The sequence below is a fragment of the Colias philodice genome, chromosome 7, assembly GCF_061535455.1.
Source record: "Colias philodice isolate Cphi_HAF_F1 chromosome 7, ilColPhil1 Martin Lab GWU primary, whole genome shotgun sequence".
Taxonomy (NCBI): domain Eukaryota; kingdom Metazoa; phylum Arthropoda; class Insecta; order Lepidoptera; family Pieridae; genus Colias; species Colias philodice.
Genome location: NC_143092.1, coordinates 8270466 through 8296305, shown reverse-complemented (window position 1 = coordinate 8296305; position 25840 = coordinate 8270466). Strand labels below are relative to the sequence as shown.

The following is a 25840-nucleotide window of genomic DNA, read 5'->3' as shown; positions in this document are numbered from 1 at the left end:
TTACGCTAACTAATATTTTTTTTATTTATATTTGTAGAATTTTATCAACGTTCATAACAAACATTTGCCGTGTTATCGAAACTCATTGATTAGTCAAAAGATCACCCAAACAATTGTATCCTTTCTATTTCGTAATAATTTTTAGGTATGTAAAACACGACTAGTGTAACATAACTACTAGTGTTTATGGGCGGTAGTTGTCACCACCTCTTATTGCCTACAAACATCAGGTGTCCCACCTGCGTCTTTTTTACCCTACCAAAAGCTACACGTACAATTTATTGTATGTACAATATTATTACCTGTCCAAAGGAGCCTTTGCCGATCGGCGAGGAGATCTCGTACCGGTCGAGGAACTTCTCGCCTTGCTTTATGATGTAGTCGTGGTTGTCGTCGTCGTACCCGTCATTGTACAGCTTCCGCTCCTTCTTGTGCGACCCGTCGTCGCCGAGGTACTGCTGCGCTCTCCGCTTCTTTTTCGCGTAGTATACCTGCGACAAACGTTACTGTTAGATTGTTTTATTTGTGACAACAATTTATTATTTGCTTAGTATACATATGGGGGTATATAGAACATAGATTGTTTTACTTGAGACAGAATTTGTTTGCGTTGTTTAGCTGTGAGCTGTGGCGAACGTTCTGTTCTGTTCACTATTTTAATTTTTATTTTAGTCTGATTTGTATTATTATTTAGTACATTTATGTATCGTACGCAAAAGTATATTTATAAGGAATCTAAACATCATGTATGTGCTTTGATATACTAGTTTATATAAGATAACCATTTCTGTTACCAGAAAAACAATGATCATTTTAGTTTCAAAAATAATGTATGATTTTGTTTAATAAGACGGAAAAAATATATATCCTTTCAATAAGGTCCGCACCCCGCATTTCCCATTTAGAGGTCACGTATATCGAATTCAATGACAACATGATTAATTGAATACCGCCGAAACCCGGATCAAAGTTCAAACAAGACAGACAATAATAAAACAAAACAACAAGAATAAATAAAGACATTTCATTTCTTCACCTCATTTTTCCCGAAAACTGATTTAATGTTTCCCAGTTTTTATTTGACAGGTGTCCCAACAACAACGGAATTACGAAGCATTGAAATAATTATGTTTTGGTGTTACTTCAAAAGAAATTATTTAATTTCGCTTCAGTCTGATGCTAATCGTCATTTTGGACAGGTCAAAATTGACAATGTCATTTTCGTTAAAAAAAACATCTATTGCACAACCATCCAGTGTTATTTTTATGCCCGTTAAAAATATGAGAAATTATAAAAACATTAGGCAAGCTTTAATATGATATAATCTTTTCAACAGCTATTTCATCATGTAATCACGTCCGCGTCATTACCAACTATTTACGATAGCGATTCACACAAAATCAAACGAGCAAGACAGCTGTGAGAATAAAAAATAACCAAAAGACGTAAAAGCAATCACGTCTAGTAGACGCGTCAAAGAAAAAAGCCATCGCATGTGTTATAGGAAATGAAGAGGCGAGGAGAGAGGGAATTTCGACGGACGTTGACCCAAATATGCGGTTGACATTGATCGACGATACTCGATACGTTTATATAAAACATTCATATAATCAACGCATGGATTCGGGCCTAGGCAGTTCATTGCTACCGGTTTTTTATGCGGCACCGTCGCGTCTCGACGGCGGACTCGCAGTGACTCATTAATATTATGTTCTCACTACTTGCATGTAATTACTAATGTGAACGCCCATCTAGGTACACGGGCTTCTCTATGCTTTCGATAGAGATTCGATCAGCGTTTCGAAGAGCGTGCGATCGGCCGATCGATGCGTCAGAGGCGCGTCCCATGACCTACAATATCTGGCATTCACCACCGTTACGTAAGTAACGTGTCGGACAATATCGGCGACTGCATAGCATTCGCAGCGTGGCGGAAGTGTCGCATATCGACGGGGCCAACCGATAACCCAAATATCTGCCTCCGACCTACATACCTATTACGTGGTATATTTTACAGATGACCGCCGTTATAGCGGCGTGGGTATCGTGAGAGGCAATGGCGCGGATAAATGCGGGCGTGCGACTTGCGTTGCGAGGCTAAGGCGCACTTCCTCGGGGACGTTTGTCGGGTCGGGCGGTGCGTAACTAAGGTCAGTGTTGTCATGTGGGGCGTCATCAATCAGGAGGCTCCGTGGTAGCGGCGGTGAGCAGGCCAGTGACCGCGGCACGTGGTCGAGATGAGCGCGTCGGGCCGGGGAGACGGCGCGCGGCGGCTGTCATTGATTTTCCCCGCCCCGCGCCCCGCCGCCAGCGGCCCCTCCCCGCCGCGTCTCACCCACTTCCAGCGCCCGATAACGAGGTTAACGGGCGACGTGAGCGTCTCCTAAACTTTAATTATACCCGTACACCCGTCGTGCATGTTTAACCGGGCCTCTATTCAACGTTTTGTTTGCAGCGTACCTGATAACATGATCCACCGTTCGGTTAACTATCTAATGAACGGCGCCGGGATGGCAACTCGAAGAGCGCAACTCGTAGGCTCGTCGCGGACCGACTTCTATTCAAATCCGCTAACTACGTCTCGGCGTAAGCGTGCGACTGGGTAAACTTCGTGAATTTATTATAAACACTCGCTATTGAGCTCCCATGCTCTTTACCTTGTAACTTGCAGCGAAGGAAATAAATTTATTAATAGGCAATAGAACAGCGTGCAACTTCAAGATACGAGCTAAATCTATTTATGCTTGTTGCGAAACGATCATTATTAATCTTAAGAGTCTGTGTGGTCGGTCGTGTGTTGTATTTATAGGAAGGGCTGGTGTGGAGAAAGTTGCCCTCTTAAACACGGTACTACGGCGCTATACGATTACTATAAATTTAAATTACGGCTTGTGAAATCAAAACTAAACAATCGCCGACATTTAGTAGCACTCGTATAAATCATCGGACACAACTTAATTGAACCGATAAAATATAGCTTATAAACGTTACACGCATTCATTACCGCGTTTGATTCATCGTGAGAACGGCCACTAGATTATTTCGATCTGGTTCGTAACGATTTTTCAAAACGTTTCCTAGTAACCGTTGCATCATGTGTTGCTTGCTCGGTTATCACAAGGCATTATTTCTATAGAGCTAAGAAACCTAATGATTCATTGCCAATCGATATGTGGCTCAAGCGTCGATCACGGTGCAGCATACACGCCAAGAAAAGGTTGTTGCATCATCGTAACATTGCGACTTCCAGTTTTCTCGTTGCATATGACTATAGTTAAAGAATATGAGAACAAAGTTATATTATAAACGGTCCGCCCCGGCTTCGCCCGTGGTACATGTTTATGTTTTCTCTACATAAGTTCTTATGAATCGAAATCATCCTCGTACTTCAAGGAATATAATAAAAAAAGAATTATCGAAATCGGTTCAGCCGTTCTCGAGTTATGCGCTTACCAACACATTTTGCGATTCATTTTTATATATAAGACTAGCGGTCCGCCCCGGCTTCACCCGTGGTACATATTTACGTTTTCTCTACATAAAAACCATCCTCGTACTTCAAGGAATATAATAAAAAAAGAATTATCGAAATCGGTTCAGCCGTTCTCGAGTTATGCGCTTACCAACACATTTTGCGATTCATTTTTATATATAAGAAGATAACTAGCTTTCCCGGAAAACGTTTTTCTGCCTGAAGAGTAAGCAAAACAACACTTACCTAACCGATTCCCAGAACTACCCAATAGTCGAACAAAACAGATATTTATTTAAAAAATTAATAAACGCAACTAGTGTTCACACAAGATCGACACATAAAAATGTTTTAATTAAGACCATGTTAAAAAAATATAATTTATAGACTTCGTCTTAGTTATTAGGTGAATGCTGGTAGAATCGAAGAAAGTTAACGGGTTACAACTAAAAAGTTTAAAAATAAAACACAATATCCTTTCAAATTATTGTGGGATACGTGCGAGGTTTTCCACGAAGATAATGCCAAACCTAATAACAATATTGAATGACTGCGTAATTTAACAATCTCCCAATTGATCCGTCGCTATTACAACCCACGCAATTCCGATGTGATATATTTGTTCAGGGATAATATTCGACTGTAAATAACGGTCTGGTAAACAGGTATTTTTATAATAGGGAATAGATTTAAAGGTCGCGGCGGGATCGTATTGACTTGCGCGCGTACTTTTGTTATTGATAGCTTAGTTACATTCTTATGCTATTCTTATCCTCTTCCGCTCGGATTGTGTTAGTGTTCAGACGTGTATTTTGCTGCGCCGCTTCTTTAAAACCGGTTTACCTTGACTACTTAAACTACGGACTTTTTCAAAAATGTCAAAAGTACAAAGATCCCCACCCGGTAACAAAGTGCACCATGTCTCGTCTGAAAATGATATTACTAGACTTGATCCCGAAAATACCTTAATTGGAAGAAGGCAAAAGAGGCTTCGTACCGATGTTCACTCCTCCGAGGAGAAATCTTTGAAAGAAGAACTACTTGCTATGCTTACTACTTGGAAAAAGGATCAAGATATGACATTCCAAGCTATGAGAACTGAAATTGCTGAGTTGAAACAACAGTTAACTGGAATACAACACCTAAATACAGAATTAGAAAAATCTATCAATTTTTTGTCACAACAGTATGAAGATATCAAAGAAAAACTCTCCTGTATGGATAAAGAAAGGCGTGAACAAGTGCTACAGATTTCTACTTTGGATAATAGAATTGATGATATGCAAAAAAAGGCGAAGTTCACAGTTTTGGAGTTTCGTAACTTACCTCAAGCACAACAAATAAAGTCTGAGACACAACAAGATTTATTTGATATTGTTCAAAGAATGAGTAATGCATTAAATATCGAATTACAAAAATATGACATAAGGGATATCTTTCGAATAAAAGGAAAATCTGGTAATTCAACAATTATAGCAGACTTTACATCCGTGTTAACTAGAAATAACATTCTAAGTGCAGTGAAACAGTATAACAAAGATAACTCACAAAAATTAACCTCCTCGTCTATTGGACTACCCGGTCCAAGCTCACCAATATTTGTATCTGAGAGTTTAACAGACAAAGACAGAAGGCTATTTGCTGTGGCGCGTAACAAAATTAAAGAATTAGGTTTCAAATTCTGTTGGACAAATAAGGGAAGAATTTTTGTGCGTAAATCTGAAGGTTACCCTCGCTATGAAATTAAAACGGACTCTGATTTGTTAAAGTTAAAATCAACCTGACTATATTATTATTTGTGCCAATTTACATTTGTATTGTTTAGTTTTCCAATAATGTATTTTAAAGTCTTAGATATATTTTTAATGTACTTTTCTCAGTGTATCCAAAGCCTTATCACTTACTCATTACATTATGAAATTATTTTACATCTACCCACACTAACTCGCATAGCTACTTATTACATTCTGTACCCTATTGCAAAGACAGAGAATACAACTACCATGTTTAACTACACAAATCGTAAAATTATAAATTTCTTCATTACTCAAAACAAGCGTTTATCTTTACAGTTTGAGTGCATTATAATATTATTTGTAGCCTTCAATAGTTTTGTGGTGACATTACATATATATTACACTAAAGTGTTATTAAATCATTTATTTGTATTGCAGTTTGTTAAACATCCAAAACAGATTTCGATCTCTTCACTAATGCTGTGGTATAATATTATGTTTGGCAAAAAATCAAAAAAGTTAATTATGGATTATTTTTTGATACTAAACATAACAATTATAGATTATTCATTTGCTTTGTGTTTAATGGAAATTAAAATTCAGTCATCTTCATCATGTGTGTTCAACGGTTACGGGGCCTTGAGATTTAATTTTATAAATCATGATATTTCTGGTAAGTCAAGTTGTTACCTCGTTAATTATTTTTTATTCAAAGTTCAGTTGCATAAAGATAAATGTCGTTTCACTAGACTTTTGATACCAGAAAATGACATAAACAATACTTATAACTTGAAACAGTTTATGTTAAAAATCTATCGATATAAGTTATTGGACCTGTATGTGAGTATTTATTCATCTTACTCGAATAACATAATTTTATATCCAAATTATTTATTTGTTACACAAATTGCATTTTACCAAATTTCCGTCTTAAACTCATGCCTAAGGATTAATTATTACTATTTTCTAGTGACAAATTTTTATTCCGGCCTAATGTTCATCTGCATTCTTACTATGTTCGTCACTTATGTAACGTATATAGTGTTATTTTTTAAGGAACGTAAAATTAAAACCATTTATAATACACCGCTAACTAAAACTTATATTGTATATCGATTTAAATTATTTATTTTTATTAAAATTATTGCGTCTTGTCTTGAGGTTTTTGTTATAGTTACATTGTGTATATTTTTATTTCAAATTCGCGGCGATTAATGACTACATAAATAATTTGGACGACACCTCCTTTTACGAAGCTATATCTTGCTCCCCTGAGGATTGCTCCCACTTACTGTCTTCTGATAATAATCATCTTAACCTTACAATATTATCACAAAATATACGTAGCATCAAGGCGAATTTTTCGGGACTTGTAACTTTACTAGACAGAGTAAAAGTATCGTGTGATCTTATTATTTTATCTGAATGTTGGCTATCTTGTAATCCTATTATTCCAAATCTGGATGGCTACTACTCCCATTCAACTTCTTGTAACTTTAATCAAAACGACGGGGTTATAGTTTATTATAAAAACACAATAAAAGATGTAAAAATCGTTGAATTTCATATTGACGAAGCTAACTGTTTGCTTATATATATTGGCTGTGACTTAGTTATATTAGCATTATACAGACCCTATGCTTTTCAAGATCCTTCAAATTTTCTAGTCTCGTTGGATAAAGTTTTAGCTGACCTAAAATCTTATCGGAATATTGTGTTGATTGGTGATATTAACATTGATATTAGGCCTAATAATACATCCAATCACACATCATCTTACCTCGAAATTCTTGGGCACCACGGTCTCATTCCGGGCCATTCTTTTCCTACTCACGGACTAACGTGCCTTGACCATGCCAACATTAAGACTCGTTCTCCGGCAAAGATTTTTGTTTTGGAATCAACTGTTACAGACCACTTCGCTATTGTATTGTGTTTATCACAAAAAAAGCGGAAAGAAGCAAATGACTCACTTTTCACCAAAATAAATGAAGATAAAATAACTTCTGCTCTAAACTCAATTGACTTTCACCCTGTTCTTTCGACCCTAGATGCTAATCAGGCGGCAGACGTATTTATAGAAATTATCACCTCCGTTATATTATCCTGCTCTATTGCCCTTTCATTACCCCGTAGACGTAGGCCTATCAAACCGTGGGTAACTCCAGGATTATTGAGATGCATGCGTCATAGAGATAATCTTTTCAAAAAACATAAAAAATCGCCAAATGATGATTTATTGAAGCTGACCTATAAGAGATATCGCAACTTTTGTAACGCGTTATTACGTAAAGCTAAGATAGATTATGAGAAACTTGAATTTGCTAAGGCAGGCAAAAACTGTAAACAATTGTGGAAGGTCATTAAATCTGTTATTGATTCCAATAAACCGCAATCTACAGCTCACTATCTAATATCTAAAAATGAGTATACCTCTATCTGCGCCATTAATAATTATTTTGCCAACGTTGGAAAAAACTTAGCGGAAGCAATCCCGTCTTCACAGCATAGTTACGTTGCTCCTGCTCACCACTTTGAATCTTTTGTTCTCTTAGCGACGGATGACAATGAAGTCCAGAATATCATTAATTGTATCAAGAGTGACTCCTGCCCTGGATGGGACGGTATCTCGTCTGCTTTTTTAAAAAAACATGTTAAAGTTCTTCTTGCCCCACTTACCCATATTTTCAATCTATGCCTTACTACCGGTACTTTCCCTAACGCTTTCAAAAAAGCCTTAGTGCTTCCAATTTTCAAGTCTGGGGACCGGAACTGTGTCGAAAATTATAGACCTATTTCCATTCTTCCAGCTATGTCCAAAATTCTAGAAAAAATTATAAACAATAGACTCGTAAATTACTTAGAATCTCGCAAACTTCTTTCGACTAATCAATATGGTTTTCGTAAAAATCGGTCTTCCACAGACGCCGTTAACAACTTAGTAAATCACCTTGTTTCACAAATGGACAAAAAAAAAATGTATGGTGTTGTTTTTGGATCTTGCTAAAGCTTTCGACACAGTTTCGATCCCAATCTTACTGTCTAAACTGGAGGCCCTTGGAATAAGAGATCTTCAATTATCGCTGTTTGAGTCATACCTCACTAACAGAACTCAATGTGTTAAAATTGGATCTCTTACAAGCTCCGAGCACCTTATTTCTTATGGCGTGCCACAAGGCAGCATCCTCGGCCCGAGCCTATTTTTAATTTATGTGAACGATTTGTGTGATATTAGATTGCAAAATGGTGTAATATTCTCTTATGCAGATGATACGGCTTTGGCTTTCTCGTCTAAATCATGGCTCGAAACTTATAATCTTGCACAGCAAGGTTTCAACTCCGTTTTACATTGGCTAGATAACAACTTGCTGACCTTAAATGTTAAAAAGACAAAATTGGTAACTTTTTCAATACGCAATGACATATCTGATACTAATCACCTCCAAATTTTGGTTCCTTCTATCACGAATCCATCGAATCCAGCTGTTATTGAAAGAGTATCATCTATCAAATATCTCGGCATCATTGTTGACTCCTCGCTAGCTTTTAAGGAGCATATAGAAACTGTTGGGACTAGGATACGAAAACTTATGTATATTTTTAGGCAACTACGCTCATCAGCTGACAATTCAATTATGAAAATGGTATATATAGCGCTGTGCCAGTCTGTTATTTTGTATGGAATTGAATCTTGGGGTGGTACATATAAATCTTATCTAATTCAGCTTGAACGTGCCCAGAGGGCAGCTTTGAAGGTTTGCTTTCATAAGCCTCGATTATATCCAACAGCAGAATTATACAAATTATCTCAAGTACTAACAGTTCGCCAATTGTTTATTCTTAAAACCGCTTTAAAACAACACAGTTCCACTCCTTATAATCCCCTTACTGAGCGTCGCAATTATATAGTAGCTCCGACAATTAGATTAAATACATCGTTCAGTCACAGATTCTCTTTATTTCTTGGCCCTTACATTTATAATAAACTCCAAAATATTCTATCTGTACATTCATTAAATTATCACAAACTGAAAATATTACTTGATAGCTGGCTAAAGGGACTTTCATATGCAGAGACTGAGACCTTTTTAGATTCATTTATCTAATTTGTTCACATTAAGATTTCAGATGCACACGCACTCAAACTCACTCACACTCACTCACACTTCACACTCACTCAATCTTCACAATCACTCACACTTCATCCGGGTACACTTTTGCATGTTTAATTTTAGTTTTTCTTTGTATTATTTTATTTTATATATATTTTTTTCTTTTGATAATGTAACTAAAGTAATTTGATTTTTAAGTTACATACATATTTGTCTAAACTATAATGTTCTGTTCATCCGAGTGGTGGAGACCTGGTGACCCATATTACAGGTTTTACACCTACCATGGGCACCAGCTTTCCACACCTGTTGCCTGTTTAATGTTATTATGTTACTGTACATGTACTGGAAAGAAATAAATGAATTTATTATTTATTATTATTATTATTATTCTTATGCTAATCTTCTAATTTTGTATCTACCCACAATAAACAGAAATCTTTATTTGCATGATTTTTTGTCATTTTTGCTTTTTTACTATGAGTACGTTGATACGTAATGTCGAATACTGAGCCAATAAAATGGTTATTAGTATAGACATACGTTATTTACATGTAGGACATTGAATTATATTTCTTCCTGCGTAAGTCCGGGGGCGGGTAAATATAGCATTCTCATAAAGTATTCGACGCACGTAATGAACTTTGTATTAAGTTTCGTATATAACTCACAATAATTTTAGTACATAATGTAAGTAATATAGAAATGAAAACATCGATATCAATACATATACATATTTGGAACTTTCGAACGCATGCAAATTTTAATTTTATACCAATTTTAATTTGTACAAATCCGTTTAACTGGTCACTTTCTATATATTTCATATTCGTAATAACTAATATCTATTAGCTATTAGTTTGTAGGCCTACTACTTGCACACAAACTAAAAGCTAATAGATATTACGAATATGAAATATATAGAAATTTACCTACTTCATGTAGGTACCATTCCTTTTACTTGCTCATGAATCGAACAGTGTTTTATCAAATTAGCAAGTCGACTTAAACTTTACTCTTACAATACTATATTAAATATCAACAATCTACATCCTACACCTGCTTTGTATACCTACGTCCTACATACACCAACATTATAAGTCCTTATCCTCCATATTCTGAAGCACATCTCTCAGAAATTCACCTCGAAAATACAATATGTAACCTGACCTCGGCTAATAGACGCGTGGCATATCGGCCGATATATCAATAGGAGCCGATTCACCTACACCTACTAAACATCAATAACATTGTTTCGGCCCATTTAAAGCTCCGTCTATTTGGGTTTATTAAGGGTCGTGTGAACTCTATGATTTAAGGCCCCTTGGCCAAACAACGCCCCAGTTGCGAACTTGGCCGGTACAACTAGTGAATTTGCAAAGTTTTCATGATTAAGACATATTACGACGGCCGCCAACTTGAAATTTCTATAGCATTGATACAACACCCGGAACATAAACAAACGTTTACGCTTCTATATTTTGATGAAGTAATTGAGTATTTGAATTAAATTTTTTTTTGTGATAAATGGAAAGATTATATATTAGTTTTATAACAAAACTGTTTTTATTTTTATTTTTTTTGCAATAATTCAAAAGTTATTTCAAAATAAAAATTAGTCTTTGAATCCAGTACCGAAGACACGCCGGCAACTCCCGAAGCGTCACCCAAGCGCGTGTGACGTCATAATGTTAATTTTCACTCATTGCAGTTGATAGAACAATAAATATAGTTTGAAATACTTAACAGGATAATAAGGTAAATTTATGAAATTATTGTATTGTTACCGGGTTTTTATAAGTATACAAAATTTAAATTAAATCTGTCGGTTTATAGTGGGTCTAAATCGAATCGAAAGGAGAATTGGTTACATACAAACATATGTTTTAAGCTGATCCTGGCGATCCTTATCAGGATAAATTTATGATATTATTGTATTGTCATCAGACCTTGATAAGTGTTCAAAATTTGAACAAAATCCGTCGGTTTTAAGTGGGTCAAAATCGAGTCGAAACTTCGAAAGGATTCTGTTACATACAAACATACAGGTGAAACTAATAAAAGCGTGTTAATACAGTGTTTTGATCTATTTAATTTTGTTGTCATTATTAAATTACATATTAAATATATTAATTGTTAATTATATTACTTAAATTTATATTAAAAATGGCGAACCTCAAAAGTTATCGTTTTGTACCATTATGTACGAATACTACAAAGGCAACTCCTGACAAAAATCGGTGATCATAAATATATCAACATCTATTCTTGATGATTCTTATTTTTTTCGTAACTAACTAACTAATTCGGAACCAACTAACAAATCGTATTTTAGCAATAAACTTTCAATATTATTGTCTAGTCACGTGTAATAGCCGTAAACGCTATGTACTGCAGTTAATACATAGCTAGAACATTATGACGTCACAACTGTTGTGACCAGTCATGGCGCGTTTGTAGTCACGTGATTCTAATTTAAATTTCATCAATTTTTAATTGCTTATAATTAACGGAAAAAAAATTTTTTGAAGTTATTTGTATTAAATATCAATATTATTAATAATAAAGTTTCAAAATACATAAAAAAAATCAATATTTTTTTTTTATTCAAATACTCAATTATGTTTCTAATAAAGCGTAAAAAGAAGGTTGTGTTGTATTGTATATTATTTATGTTGGTATTACAATTTACAGTAAGTTACTAGCTGTAGGCACCTCGCGGATTAATCCGCGTAAAAAGCAAAGAAAAAACTTTTCATTCATTTTTTTAATTACTTTATTTAATTATAATTTTTTTAAATAGCCTCTGTTTGATCCTGATTCCTCAACAACCTCCATTGCATTTTCATCAAAATCGGTGTTGTGGACAGTGGTGTAGCGATGTGATCAATGATCATAACAGACAGACTATCTAAATCATTAAGTTTATTTACGTTATGAATGACAAAAACGTCTATTTACATCGATTTAATATCAAAAAAGGTAAAATAAACCTTTATAATTTCGCACTATACAATGAATCCAAGAATAAATTACGTAGGCGTTGGATTCCTTAGAGCGTGGCAGTAACACAATTAGATCATAAAGAACCGTAGATAAACAACCCCTACAAACTTTTCTACCTAAATAGAAGAAGCTTCTAAACTAAAAGCCCCGTTTTATTTTGATATTGAAAAGGTCGTTTTTAATTGTATTGAAGAATATTTATTTGTTTTTTTTTTATACTTCATGTTCTATTTACTTTAATAAGTCAATAACCTACTTAATCCTTTATTTTATTTTGTACATTGAAGGTAAACTTTAAAATCGTAGCAACATTTTGATCTGTTTCATAATCTTAAAATGAATTTTAGTTCTATTCCAGAAATACAACAAATTCATTCTATACCTAATTTCCAATTTATTTTTTGAGCCAAACTTGAGCCATCTCATGGGCTAATTTTTATTTAGCTTTTCCCATTCGTCGATTCAGTGTGACAATGACTTACAACACCACCATTAAAAATCTTTCCACTGTAGTAAACATTTTAAAATAAAATTTGTTTCTCGAAAATGCCTCTTATTTCTCATAAACATCAGGTACATTTGTATTTTTAATATCGGCAAGAGAGCAAGGACGGCCGCCTCGGCTCCGCACTATGCTACGCCTGTTCCTAGAACTTGCCTGTCTATACACAAGAAACGAAAGCAAAAAGAAAAGCAAAAGTTACGTACAATATTTTTATTAAGAGTCTAGTGAAAAAGCTAGTGCCTAAGATTGAATGTTTAAAATTGTTTGAAATACGTTTAACATTTTTTTAAGAGAACAATACGTAAAAAGCTACATTGAAGACTTTATGAAGTTAAAATTAAATAAGATGAAAGCTTTTATGTGATGAATGAAGCTACAAATCCATACTAATATTATAAATGCGAAAGTAACTCTGTCTGTCTGTCTGTTACTCAATCACGCCTAAACTACTGATCCAATTTGCATGAAATACTTTTTATTGCGAAATATGTACCACGGGCGAAGCCGGGGCGGACCGCTGTGAATAATAAAATTGTATTTTATTCATGTTCTGCATGACGACTAAAAACGAGCGGAACCTACCCAGAGATACAATACAAATAAATCGCTAGTGAGCGCTACATTTTCTAAACAGAATGGTTACACCATTGATACCTGGTGTCGTCTGCGAGTTATCATACACAGCGGCACACGGCTCTCTTGTGCACTGTATTTCATACGGCATAACGTCATCGTGACATCATCAAACACGATGACGCAACGCTTGAATCATCGCGAGATCAATCAGTGGGTGCGAGTACTTACTATCGAGCGACGCGTATGTGATTAAAAACGCATACACTGTACCCTCGTCGCGTATTTGTTTTAGTTAAATGAGTCTATGACGACGCGACGACAAAAAGCGGACGAGCCGATAGAGTCACAGCAGGAATCCCCAAAAAGCAAATACTACGGGCGCGCTAATTAATTTTTCATAGCCGCGTCGCAGTGGCGAATTTCGGCGCGTCGTGCGTCGAAAACGCGGCCCGTCTCGAAAGATCGCAGCGCGTAGCGTCAATTAAAGTTGCGGAACTGCGCAAGTTTACATCATTAACACCATAAAAAGACAGTTATTGCGAGAAAATTTGCGCAATCAATTAGGAGTTTTAAGAGGGGTCGGGGGTGGATGCGTGCAGAGTGCAGCGGCGACGGCGGCACGTGGGGAGGGGGCCGGCGCGCGCATCTGTGTGCATTCGGCATATTTACCCCGATAGTGGGCGGGCGGGTTCACTGACCCGACCCAATGCAAGGCCCGCGTACGTAGGCTGCGACGCACACGCCGTGCGACGGGCCCGTTTCATTAGTGCCACCGCGCCGCACACCCATGCAAAAAGCTAACACTGTGCGTCAAGTGGGTACGCACGCTTTTTTAATCATCCGCCGTATACCTAAGGCGAGGATTAGCCGACCGATTTCTATCTTTGATTTATATAATACCTCTCACTGTACAGACGCGGTCTAAACTTACGATCGTCTGATATGCATCTATGTTTATTTTAAGCTCTCCGTCTAGGTAGGCGATTTAAAATTTATGACTAACTAAAATAGCCAACGAGCCGAGAGTTTCAGCGCGATAGTACAACCTCGGCTGCATATTTTTATAGTAACGTATCGTTATCAGATGGCTATCACAGCTGATGATATACAATGAGGTATTCACAATTCACATATAATTACATATCAAGACGTATACGGTAAATGCACATGGGAGTCATAATTATACCGCGGCATTCATAAATCCGGTGATTAAGGCAGACAGACACATTCACGTAAGTATAACACTAGGTATATGTAGTTATGCAAAACCACCCTTGCATCGGGCGAATGGACGGATGCAACGCCATACCTACCCCAAGCTTTCCCCTCGTTGAGGCAGGTCAGTGTAGACGCTTTTCGAGGACATTTTCATAATAATTGTAAATACACAAACGCAATCCGATAATAGTATATACAGAAAACGTGTTTATTTACGATGTTTACGTTCACGAGTTATTTCATAAAATGTTGATTGAACGTCACTCGTTACCGACGTGTTTCATTGGAATTAAGTTAGTAAGAAATTGGTTAATATCGCATTCAGTTACGGAATTATGTTGACTTCAATACATTCATTTTTGAATTTTACTATTTATTAAGATAACGAATTGTGTATATTCTATATTGTGTTTTTACATGTTTCCTTTTATAATCACGTTTACACTCCTTACAAAAACATATATTTAGATTCTAAAAATTGCGTACAATTTATGCAGACCAGGTGTGATCAACAACTACCGTCAAAACCTACCAAAGCACACACAAAGAAGTTCGAACACTCGTCAAAACCCAACAAAAAACCCTAAACATCAACGAAGATACTGATCACATCACATCAGCTCATTATAGCATTACCAATCAACCACAAGGGCCAATAGAATATCGCCAATCACCGCTCACGGGCCACCAGCCACCAGCCACCAATATTCTCGAGGCGAATGAAAGTGTCATATTGTGGTGCAATAAATCATTCGGCGAGTGCAATTTAAACGACTTGAGTCCAATAATAACGGCTTTCGGGAAGCGAGATCACTGAAAGCGACAAACAGCATGACTAATGTCTGAATGCGCAGACAATAAATTCAAATCAGAATTGAGCTTGCCCTCCGTGCTGGGGTTACCAATGTTTTCGTTTCTTCGCTTTTTAAACTTGTCGGTTGAAATTATTTCGCTGTCAGCTGGTGGACTGTTGTTGGCTTTTCATGTTGGGAATCAACAGGCCAAAGCCTGGTGGTTGTGTATTTTTACCATTATGAAGCACATTTTAAAGCTTTGTGCAACATTATAAATATCGATCTACTACTAAATTTAATTTAACAATTATGTTTAAATTAAATTTAGCCTTAGCGGGGACTTAAATTTAGGAAATTACGATACAAAATAAACAACAATAAAAATTGCGACATTCCTTCTCAACCATCAACTCCAAAAATAACCCAGCTTCTTACCGATACAATATAAAACAACGCAATCACAACCAAACCCTCACATGCCACCCGACAATCACCAACCTACACTAGGAGAACATAAAAACATCCAAACAGGAAACACATATTATTGCAAAACGGATGGTCCACCTACACCTACAGTGTACACTCTACACTCTACAGTGTACACGTAGCATAAGCGCACCTCGATTGAAACTCGAACAATGAACGGCAATGTTTTGAGATGCACAATAATGCAGCGGCCAGACATTGGACACATTCAATCGTACGCAACTTATGGGATTTGTTGCAACTTACAAATTGACTCGACGAGTTCTGTTACTGGCTGAAAGCTGGGGGTTTCAAAGTTTTAGCTTTAGTACTTACTTAATTATAAAAAGCTATTTATAAATATAAACCGTTTAACTGAACATTTATAAACTGCAGCGGTGATAATAAGTAGTTTGCAATGATGAAATAAATGATCGTCTTTACTTCAAGAAAAATCATTATCAACGAATATTCCACGTTACTATGTTGAATTAAAAAATACAAAGATAATGTCCTAATATCCTAATTATTGGTTCTCAATTATGCAGACTTTCCGATATAAGTCACACTAATGTTAAAATTTTATAAAATATTGACACTACCATAACATTCTATGTGAATGAAGTCACCAGCCCCGATATGAGATCACAAACGCCTACGTGTGTTTCTTTGGGAAATATTAAATATTTTTTATTCTTATTTCATGCATTTTATTATTAATGTATTCTTAGAAAAACTCTGATTTGTACCAAGAAGATAGCGTGAGAATAGTAAGATTTATGTATACCGACGAAGCTGGACATTTAAAAGTATGAGAAGTACAACTAGTAGTGAAATAAAATAAAATTCGCACGCGACAGACAAGAGTGTCTGGATCTTGAATAAATAAAAAAATAAACAATTCAAGTGGCTATTTTTTAAATATTTTGTTTTATTTAAGATCATGAGTATAAAATATTCACATTAATATTATTTTCTTAAAATTTTGTCAATCCCCAATAAGTAACACGTAGGTATAACAGTTTCAACATTTCAGCTTGAACTTTTTACTTATTTTCCGTATAAACCTAAAATTGTAAAGTGATTTAGATTTATTGATTTATTCTCAACTTCGAACAAGCGAGCGTTAGGAAAAAGTCATATTAATTATTAGTATTAATAAAGTAGTTATGTACTTTACAAAAAAATATTTAATTGACATCAGCCTGTAGCAGTTGTATATAATACTAGATTTCCGCCCGCGGCTTCGCCCGCGTTTTCAAAGGAAAACCCGCATAGTTCCCGTTCCCGTGGGATTTCCGGGATAAAACCTATCCTATGTGTTATTCTGATGTATAAGCTATATTGTGGTAAAGTTTCATTCAAATCCATTCAGTAGTTTTTACGTGAAAGAGTAACAAACATCCATACAAACTTTCGCCTTTATAATATTAGTAGGATTTGCACGAATGCAAATGACAGAACCGACAGGCATCAATCTATACTAATATTATAAAGCTGAAGAGTTTGTTTGTTTGTTTGTTTGAACGCACTAATCTCGGGAACTACTGGTCCGACTTGAAAAATTCTTTCGGTGTTAGATAGCCCATTTATCGAGGAAGGTTATAGGCTATATTTCATCACGCTACGGGCAACAGGAGTGGAGCCACGGGGGTGAAACCGCGCGGAGCAGCTAGTATGGTATAATGTAGGAAGTCATATTTTAAGAACTAAAAGTTAAACAATAAATAATATTTAATATAAATAATATTTAATTTAATATTGAAAATAATACCTGAATAATATAATGAAAACTTCAAAACATTACATAGCTTTCAATGTATGTATTTATCGGTTAGAATATTATGTATCTACAAGGAACCGGTTTACGATACACACGGAATGCAAATTACAATATTGTTATGCTATTTTTTACATACAGTAAATAAGAGTACCTAACAGTATCAAGTTCGTTAACATTGAAACATTTTTCCCTATTTCGATAAAAGAAAAAATATTTTTCAATTCCGTTATTTCTAACATCATTTCAGTCATAACAATTAATAACTGCGTCTGCTTTCCAAAACAACGGCCATGAAGAGCGAAATATATTGGTACTCAACTATGCTCTACCCTCTACAAGTAAAATCAAGACAACATAGGAATTTTAATTAGTTACATTAGAGCCGAGTCATAAGCTCGAGCGGCTGGCATCGCCGGAACATGTCTGACGCGACGGTACGTAGATGCGAAACAAGCGAGCAAGTCGAAAACTTCTTTGAGTTCCACCACGATCGGAGACTTGAAACTAATAATTAAATCAGTCGGCATGCACGCCTCATCGAGTCAGCCGTTCGTCGCACGTAACGGCGGCCCATTAAAAATCATACGCGTTCAAAAACCTCGCCCTGCCTGTGTGCCGCCACTTCAAAGTTTGACCTCGCAATTACTAAAATTGGTTTGATTTACCATTTTAATTGTAACAAAAAGCTTATTTTTTCCAGCGGTGTGGACGAGGGCATCGCTGCGGGGCCGTTGCAATCTCGACCGAGTGACTTTCGGTCGCAGGGTTCATTAGGGATCGGCAGGGCGACGCGTCGCGCGGCCCGTCAGTTGGAATTTTGAGCTGTGGCGTCATGTCGTTAAGGCGTAGTTTCTGTCGGAGGTGTCCGTAGGCGCGAGAGGAGAGCACTCGAGGTCGGATGCTGAGAGTGGGCGCGTGGGGTGACGCGGGAGGATGGGACAAAATCGATATCGTCGGGCGGCGCGCGACGTCTTGCGTCCGCCCCGCACCCCTCTAATGAATGAGAGCGAGCATAGTCATCTCTGCGGCCGGCCGCCGGCTCCGGCGATACGGCACGCCGCCGACTCGACTCCGCTGCGCTCCTGATCCGATGTATTGCCTTGCGACGCGATAACGAACCGAACTCTCATCAATCCGCACGACCCTACTACACTTTTCAATATTGCCCCAGCGCCATTACTACATTCTGTAGTAACATTTCATTTTCCTTCGAGAGCGCCGTAGAGGTTTTGCGTTTCTATGCGGGGTCACGGCTACACTAAAGAAGTAAATATACCTTGACATTAAAATGGAATGAAATATCGCCTCGGCGTTTACATAATACGGAATATACATTATTTCCCGAAAATTTTTTTTCTTTAGATTCTCTGCTATAAATTAAACTTGGTAACATTCCACACTATATGATGTACTTCAATTCAACATGCATTCATTACACCGTAAAACTTTAACGAACAACAATTTTTAGAAGTTAAAAACTATAGTTCTCTTTGGGCATAAATATCACATAACATGAATGAAAGTAATCTTAGATACAATTTCCAATATCAACAAACTGTAATTTCATATATTACGACACCTATCATTTACGATGGTCTATACCCGATAGCATATACATTAACGATACTCGCGCTCAAAATCCTGTTTTTCCCACCTTCGATCACATAGGAACAAATCGCGTATCTCCTATAACTTAAGACTGACGCTTATATCAGCAGTTGTAATAATAACGGGTGATGCCATCCGACCAACAGCTGGGACCTTTCGGCACACGACAGCGGCGGATCATATTGATGAAGCACACAGCGTTCGACTTGAATCTAGACAAAATAAATAGTCATTGTTGCTATGGGAAACAGTGATATTGGATTTTTTTTTAATGGTTTGGTATGCAGATTCTTAGAGGATATTTTCCACATTGTTGTTTTCTTGTAATATCTGATAATGATCTCATTGCATTTAAACAGTGCACATTGCAAAGTATAGTCATACAGAGAAATACAAAGAAATATTTTAAGACATTTATTTTAACATTTTAAGATATGTAATTCAGGTTTGTAGGTAACGAAGAGAATGTTGTAATTTGACTATTTAAAATCTTACAGTTTCAAAAACTGGATTAAGGAAGGTAACGCGGGCGAATAAAAAGAATCGAGAGGCGGCATTAACCTGAACTGCTGTGTTCCGTAAAATTGTAAGAACAGTTTTTTCTTAAGACTTTAACCACTATACAACTTCATTCATAAATTCATAACCTATGTTAACGCGATTTACAATTATGCTTCTAAACGTTTTACTATAAACGAATTGTTGTGTAAACCTGACGCTTAACTTGGACTTTTATATTCGTACTACGAAAATCTTATTTCTCAAAATATACGGTCTACTTTATAATTGTGTTTAGAAATAGTTTATACAAACTGGAAACTTGACTTAACGTAAAAGTTAGTAACTCTTAACATATTTCTTTAATTTATACATGATAGAAAGTAGAAACTGTTTTCAAAAATTGTCTCTGCGTACTAATTTAAAGTAAGGCTTAAATAAATAAAATAAGCCAACGCCGTAATTACATAAGACAGCATCTCTAAAATCATAGCTAAATTCTCATCATCAACAGCTGTATCATAAATGTAATAAGTACCTACCTTCCTACTCATTAGTATTTACCAATGCCCTACTTGGTTACACAGTATAAAATAAATCCAAACATAACATTTTTACACGAACCCTGAAAAACGGCAATGTTATTGTAAGTAACAAAATGGGATTGAAAAGGCCCGTTGGCGCGTCGAAAGCCGTCGCAAGCGGCAGGCGAGGGGCGGCCTTAACCTGGATCACCGTAAGCCAAGATCTTGACATTTTCACGCGAGACCGTCATCCGCATAACAGTTTCGTCTTTACTAATTAGAAGTAAGCGCAAATTGCAAGAGTTATGAAATATCACTCTTTCGCGCGGCGTTTCGTGTGCGGTGTGCCTAATACCGTCCGATATAAGGTTTATATTATTCTCACATAGTGGTGTAATAAATGTATAAATATAAATTTATAATAAATGTAATAAATGTAATTTAACTAATGCTAAGACGCGCTCGATTAAACACGATAACGAAAGATAGAAATTTTCAACCTTGCGCGAAATGTACAAGAAATACAACTCAGTGTCTTAATTTCACATAAGGTTTACCAAGTAGCAATAGAGGTATATTATTAACTACATATATTATACTACATAGATACTACGATTATATTATAGACCAACTGTGCTGAAAATCAAGCGACCCGTACATTAAAAATAACACAGCCACTCACATAAAACAATTAGTTTTTATTTTTAATTCAAAGGTTAACATGCCAATTGCTTTCATGAATAGCGCAAAAATACATGAAATGTACTTGACCAAAAATAAAGTTGACGATTGAGCAAAGCGTTAAGAAAAATCCTGAAGGTAAGATGTTTATGAGTAATTACAGGCAACAATGAGCAATACAAAACATATAATGATGGACTGATCTTCAGTGATTCAGCCAATTCCGATAATGTCACTAGTCATACATTTCCGCATCCGCAAATCAAAATATCTAAACATTTGTGAGAAAATATCTCGGCAATAAAGTGACGAATGCTGTTATATCTCAACAGGTGTAAACGTGTAATCGGTGACTAATTAATTAAGTACTACTACTTTTTCCGCTCAGCTTGTGTTACTGGGGGATTTTAATGCCCACCACCAGGAGTGGCTATACCCATTCCAGTGCACTGACCTCGCTGGGAGAGAGATGCGTAAACTCGCTATAGCATTGAATCTCACCCAGCTGGTTCAAGGAGCGACGCGGGTTCCTGATGTTGAGAGCCATACAGCCAATTGCTTGGACCTTCTGCTGACAACAGATCCAGACCGTTACTCGGTAGCCATTTCCTCGCCGCTTGGCAGCTCCGATCACTGTCTGGTGAAATCTGTATCTGTCTACTCGCCGCCCGATCCTAGTCCTAGGGGATCTCGGCGCGTGTGGCAATACAAGTCAGCAGATTGGGATGAGATGCGTTCCTTTTTTGCGTCTTATCCTTGGCGGCCTGTCTGCTTTTCTTCTGAAGACCCTTCGACCTGCGCGGATGCTGTGACTGATGTGTTGCGTCAGGGAATGGAGTACTTTATTCCATTCTCGGACGTAGCCATGTCCGGCAAAGCTCAGCCCTGGTTCAGGGCCGATTGCAGACGTGCTGAAGCGCTAAAGCATGAGGCATATCTGGCTTGGGTTGACGCTCGACACCGCAAAGCGAAGGACGTATCAGAAAAGAAGAAAGCCTTTAACCGGGCCGCCAAGTCCTGCAAGAAGGCTCTACGGAAAGCTCGATTCGACCACGTTAGCCGTATAGGGAACAAACTGGCTTCTTACCCCTCTGGTAGTAAAGCGTTTTGGTCCCTGGCAAAGTCGGTTGAATCGAATTTCTGCCGCCCCTCACTTCCCCCACTGCTGAAACCAGACGGGACGCTGGCTCACACCGCCGTAGAGAAAGCGAACCTATTTGCCACTCTATTTGCGGAAAATTCTCGTCTGGATCCCGCCAGCGCAAAACCTCCCAGTCTACCTGGATGCGAGGCGAATATGCCGGAAATTCGCATCCGTCAGACGGAGGTTCTTAAAACGCTGCGGAATCTTGATGTGAATAAAGCCAGTGGCCCTGATGGAATTCCAGCCATAGTTCTAAAAACCTGTGCGCCTGAACTTGCTCCTGTTTTGACACGCCTCTTTCGCCTTTCGATGACGACTGGAAAAGTACCGAAATCTTGGAAGCTTGCCAACGTGCAGCCTGTGCCCAAAAAAGGCAGTCGTGCCGACCCTTCCAACTACAGGCCAATTTCAGTCACGTCCATACTCTGTAAGACTATGGAACGTGTACTGAACAGCCGGCTCCTGGCACACCTAGAAGCGAATGACCTCCTCAGTGACCGTCAGTACGGGTTCCGCCGAAACCGGTCCACTGGGGATCTTCTAGCGTACGCCACCTACATCTGGAGCGAGGCCATCGAGAATCATGGTGAAGCACTTGCTGTCTCCCTTGATATCTCGAAGGCCTTCGATAGGGTCTGGCATGATAGTCTTATTGGCAAGCTTCCATCCTACGGTCTGCCTGCTGGTCTCTGCGCCTGGATCTCAGATTTTCTGAGAGACCGGTCGCTTCGGGTAGTCGTCGACGGCTGCTCGTCCGACCAAATGGCTATTAATGCCGGGGTCCCTCAGGGATCAGTTCTCTCCGCAACACTCTTCTTGCTACACATCAACGATCTGCTGAAACCCGGTATCTATGGGTACGCAGACGATAGCACTGTTGTGGAGAGATATGTATCCAGCGCGCGAGCCAGTACAGCACAAATTCAGTCTCTACGGGAGGCGATGGTTGATCGCATGAACTTGTCCTTACAGGCAGTCTCCGACTGGGGCGATGCCAATCTGGTCAAGTTCAATGCGTCTAAGACCCAGGCGTGTCTATTCTCCGCTAAACGGAGTCCATTCCACCTGACTCCAAATTTCCAAGGTGTGTCCGTGCCGATAACTAACCACCTCGAGCTTCTTGGTATCACCTTAACGCCCACTCTGAACTTTGGTTCCTTCATTGAATCTAAAGCCCAAGTAGCCTCAAAAAAGCTTGGAATTCTGGCGAAGGTGAGACAGTATTTCAGCCCGGGACAGTTGCTCAACCTTTATCAAGCACAAGTCCGATCGTGCATGGAATACTGCTCTCACCTCTGGGACGGTTCCGCCAAGTACCAGCTGGAGGCGCTTGAGGCGATAGAGAGGCGTGCCAAGAGGCTCATAAACGACGATGACCTAGTAGGCAAAAAGCTCCAAAGCCTCGGTCACCGCCGCAGAGTGGCCAGCTTATCGGTCTTCTATCGGATACACTTTGGAGAGTGCGCTGCGGAACTGCACGATCTCGTTCCGCCATCCCCGTTCTTCCATCGATCGTCGAGGCGCACAGACTCTAGGCATCGCCATATGGTGGACGTTCCATGTACCCGGACTAAGCGGTTCGGTTCCACATTCTTTATCCGAACCGCGAGGGTCTGGAACATGCTTCCTGAGTCTGTGTTCCCCGACGAGTACAATATGGGAGTCTTCAAGCGTAGAGTGAACAGGTACCTTCTAGGGAAGCGCGTTCCATCTTAGACCACATCTCAGCTTAACATCAGGCGAGATTGTGGTCAAGCGCTTCCCTATTACCAATAAAAAAAAAAAAAAAAAAAATACTAATTACATACACAACATAGTTTTTATATAATTAGTTTTTCCTGTTGCCTTACTTTTAGATCTACATAAAAGGCTACACCAGCTGATTACCAATAATTTCAAACTGCAATTACATCATAATTATCTGTCCTAAGTGTATCTGTCCTGAATCAGTCAACAATAACAAAAGCACTCATATAAAAACCAATCTTTCTGAGAATACTGCATAAGCAATTCCCTAAAATACTTCTGGACATAATCAATTTATCTAAAACAACTATAGCATAGCATAGACGAAACCAATACAAGTGATACACCGAAACAGCCACACCAAAATAGACCAAGAGCTCATACAACATTCACATTATCTGTTCCAATAATCCATCAATGCAAGGGTTAAGGCGCCGAGCACCAGACGCGCGATAAGCACGCGGCGACCGCGTGAGTCGCGTCAAAACAACCGACCGCTACCTAACAACATAATATTATGTTTTGCTTCATCGATGGATTCCATTTTGGCTGGACATGATTTTTTTCAAGCGCTTCATTTATGCACCCCTTTGGAAATTCACATATGCCGTTTTTATTATTTTCTCCAAAAAATTAAGCGCGTCAACAAGGTGCTTTTTGATTGACAAGTATGTGTTTTGTGTATGTATCGTGGTCTATCAACATGTGCCAGTGACAAACCTCAATATCAATCATTTGTAAATTAAACAAGAAGTCCTTTATAAACATAACATAATTGCATAACAATAATTACACGATCAGTAGCTAGACTGGTAGATCATAATTATAGTTATTTCTATTCTGGTATGACCTTATGAGTAGGCAAAAGAATTACACTGATTAAAGGCATTATGAGATAAAATTAATATTTAAAACAAAACTTAAAAATGTCTACTCAGTCATCTTCTAATCGATTTTCTAAAAAATAAACAAAATGTCATACACATTATCATTTTCGCAACAAAAGTTCGTTGATTACTAAAATCGATAGCGATAAGATATGATTTCCACTTATGATTAAGATAAAGACTATTGCATGTTCCTGTAGGAATATTAAACATCATTCATATTTTAAGAAAATAAACGCAGGTAATTATCATAATTTTACTGAGTCGTAAACTAAGGGTTCACGACAACAATAAACGCTAAGTGGATATTGACGTAAGATATTAACTACTTACATCTACACAGACACTTATTATATTATTTCACAATTTATGCACCGTAAAGCATAAAAAATACGTATTTAAACATATAAAAATGAGTTAATTTTCGTAGTAAACTTTCGAGCAAAAAAATTGTTCAGTACCTACGATAAGATTCCATTTCGGTACAACAACAAACAAGAAACACTCGGACGTACCACAGACAGAGCCCTGAGGGAGCGCCAGCGGAGCGCGTCGGACAGAGTCCTAAGCAGGGCTCCCGTAGACGATTCCCCCTTGCGCACCATCGCTTCACGCACGGCTGCTGGGTCACTGGACTTCACACGGCGCGGGCACAGCGCCGAACGACATTCGACATATGGTATAAACGTGATTTAATGTAGCAACCGCAATAAACGGCCGCGTGGACGCGACTGACATTATCTGCTACACTTACTTCTCGAACTCCACTGGATAGTAAAGGCACGTTTGTATTATATTCTAATACGAGTACGTGGGCTTCGTTGTTTTGGTTGACGCGCGTTCCCAATGTCGGCTGCGCGGCGCCGTCAAGAGTTCGGAATTTTGACGCCTATTAATATACATCTGTCCTCTACCAAAAGTTGACACTGGCCAAATGGACGGTTTCATCAATGAATTTTGCGGGCATTTACATATACGTACGATTTATTGTTTTAAATTTGTACATTTACATTTTGCAAAACCAAAGATAACGGTATTTATAGTAGATGATCATTCATTAAATCAATATAAACAAAACATAAAC

At 37.8% G+C, this 25840-nt stretch overlaps 1 protein-coding gene across 6 annotated transcripts in view; it reads right to left on the bottom strand.

Moving 5' to 3' along the window:
* mnb (minibrain) overlaps window positions 1–25840 on the bottom strand; it is a 126880-nt gene that overhangs the window by 15666 nt on the left and 85374 nt on the right. For 5 of the 6 annotated variants that reach the window (XR_016315889.1, XM_089697531.1, XM_089697533.1 and 2 more), the window contains exon 4: window positions 303–491. Coding sequence is in view for 5 of the 6 variants with exons in the window: in XM_089697531.1 (XP_089553657.1) it covers window positions 303–491 (189 nt within the window). In the remaining variant the exon portion in view is untranslated. Of the gene's footprint in view, window positions 1–302; window positions 492–25271; window positions 25507–25840 lie in introns of those variants that run through there. The other variant, XM_089697535.1, reaches the window with a different exon arrangement.